The sequence below is a fragment of the Dendroctonus ponderosae genome, unplaced genomic scaffold (genome assembly GCF_020466585.1).
Source record: "Dendroctonus ponderosae isolate FM_Combo_2020 unplaced genomic scaffold, Dpon_F_20191213v2 Dpon_F_20191213_8, whole genome shotgun sequence".
NCBI classification, from domain to species: Eukaryota; Metazoa; Arthropoda; class Insecta; order Coleoptera; family Curculionidae; genus Dendroctonus; species Dendroctonus ponderosae.
Window position 1 is genome coordinate 8,591,968 of NW_026019016.1, and position 1,800 is coordinate 8,593,767.

At 47.1% G+C, this 1,800-nt stretch overlaps 1 protein-coding gene across 6 annotated transcripts in view; it reads right to left on the reverse strand.

Annotated features, from left to right (window-relative positions):
* The window catches only part of LOC109534536 (sodium/hydrogen exchanger 3), a 41,820-nt gene extending 40,777 nt beyond the window's left edge, over nt 1-1,043 (reverse strand). For all 6 annotated transcript variants that reach the window (XM_019900268.2, XM_048669130.1, XM_048669129.1 and 3 more), the window contains exon 1: nt 569-1,043. In XM_019900268.2, coding sequence (XP_019755827.1) covers nt 569-977 — 409 coding nt within the window. In that variant the 5' untranslated portion in view covers nt 978-1,043. The remainder of the gene's footprint in view (nt 1-568) is intronic.
* Between the last annotated feature and the right edge of the window lie 757 nt (nt 1,044-1,800).

Here is a 1,800-nt window from a genome sequence, read left to right on the forward strand (position 1 = left end):
AACCTTCAAATCGAAACCGTGCAACAATTCGTCTCAAAGCTCCACGAAAAGTTCAAAACTCGCGTCCTTAACCACCCAAACCCACTAATTAAAGACACGTTTTCCCAAACTATCCCGAACCAACGCTACTTAACCCCGACAAGTCTAATGGCAGACCCCCCTGGAATCACCGGGCCTTACGCAGGTGATTCCCGACACCTCAAATCTCCTGGAAAGGACCTAAACTCTCAAACTCTTCCAAAACCACCGCCACAAACCACTACTTTTCTCGTCTCGTTCTCTTACTTTTTTTTCTTTTCTTTCGTTCGTTTCATACTACTACTATTCGCTCTTAGTCCCACAAACTCCCGAAACCCACACCCCTAACCCACCAAGGCTCTTGCAGGCTTGCAGTAAAGACAAAAAGCCTTGAATGGCTACGCCTGTTAAAAACATCAAGTCACGGAGGCTAAAGAACAAATTAAAAAAAGGGGGGCAAAACCACTCGACTAAAGTGATTGGAAAAGACCGTGCAAGCAGTCCATTCGATGAGCAATAGATAACAATATTGAGATAATGAGTCGCTTACCAATTTTGGCTAGACTGGCACAAAAAATCCATAGTCCAATAATGAAGGGGGTCTCAACTCGATGGAACGACACCGATATCACGGGGTAYCTCTCCACCGGCTTCTTTTTCGGAACCTCGCTGGTAGGTTCCTCCGAGCTGACCGGGGCATTGGTGGGCACGTCATTCTTCACCGGATTCTTTGCCGAAGTTGTGGGTATCAAGTTGCCTCTCGCCAAGCTATTAATGTCGTAGGCCCGATTGTAGGCGCGCGTGTCGAATCCCTCCGGAGGGGGACGTGCGGCCGAGTCTTCCGAAGCATGATCAGGTGGTACCGCTTTGCCGCAAACCAGGAACCCAAGGCATAACACTATAACGAAGTACCTGCAGGCCCGTCTGGAAAGGTTTACGCAGTGTTGCAACGAATACATTACATTTGACGCTCTGTGACTGCCATGGCAGTCAGGCAGCGTCTCGGGCGTCGGTATTGGCGCGGGGACGCCTTGCAGACTGGGCGGCAAACCAGCTGACGCGGCGTCGCAATCAGAAGGGCGCAAGCGTCCCCAAAGACACCCTTGTCGGCTTTCACGAGGGGCCGATGCCGCCCGAAAAAGTAATAACGTCGAGCTTCGCAAAAGCGCTCACAATCGTTAAATGTACTTGCATATTTAATCCTTTGCAAACTTCGTTATTACTGATCCAGGAATACTCTTTCTAGTGCAGTGGACCCAAATTATTTTGGTCTACGGGCCCCTTTGCATTGTCAAAACTGTCCGGGGCCTGGGTAAAAAACAGCATAAATGTGCCATAGAAAAATTCGAAATTTAACTTTGATGTCTTGAATGGTAAAGGATGAGGTGCCAAGTAAAACCCCGCAAGTCTATTTCTACATTTTTATTTTTTCTACCATTTCTACAATAAAACCCAGGGGAGCTACTTACGCACTATCTTATAAGTTGGTCAAAATTTTGTCTATTTTCCTGTAAACAATAATGAAGTCTATTATTGAACCCTCCCTAACATTGATAAGATATTGCCGGATAGATCGATTGGCAGAAGGGGACCAATTGAATGGCCTCCAAGATCACCGGATTGAACCAAGGGCGGATCCAGGGGGCCATGGGGGTCATGACCCCCCCCCATTTAATTCTCTATCCAACGATGCCAAAACGAATTATGTGGCTCGAATGGTTCTTGAGAAACTTTGAAAAAAGCTGCGTCATGTTCAAGTGAATTTTGCAAAACCACGCAAAT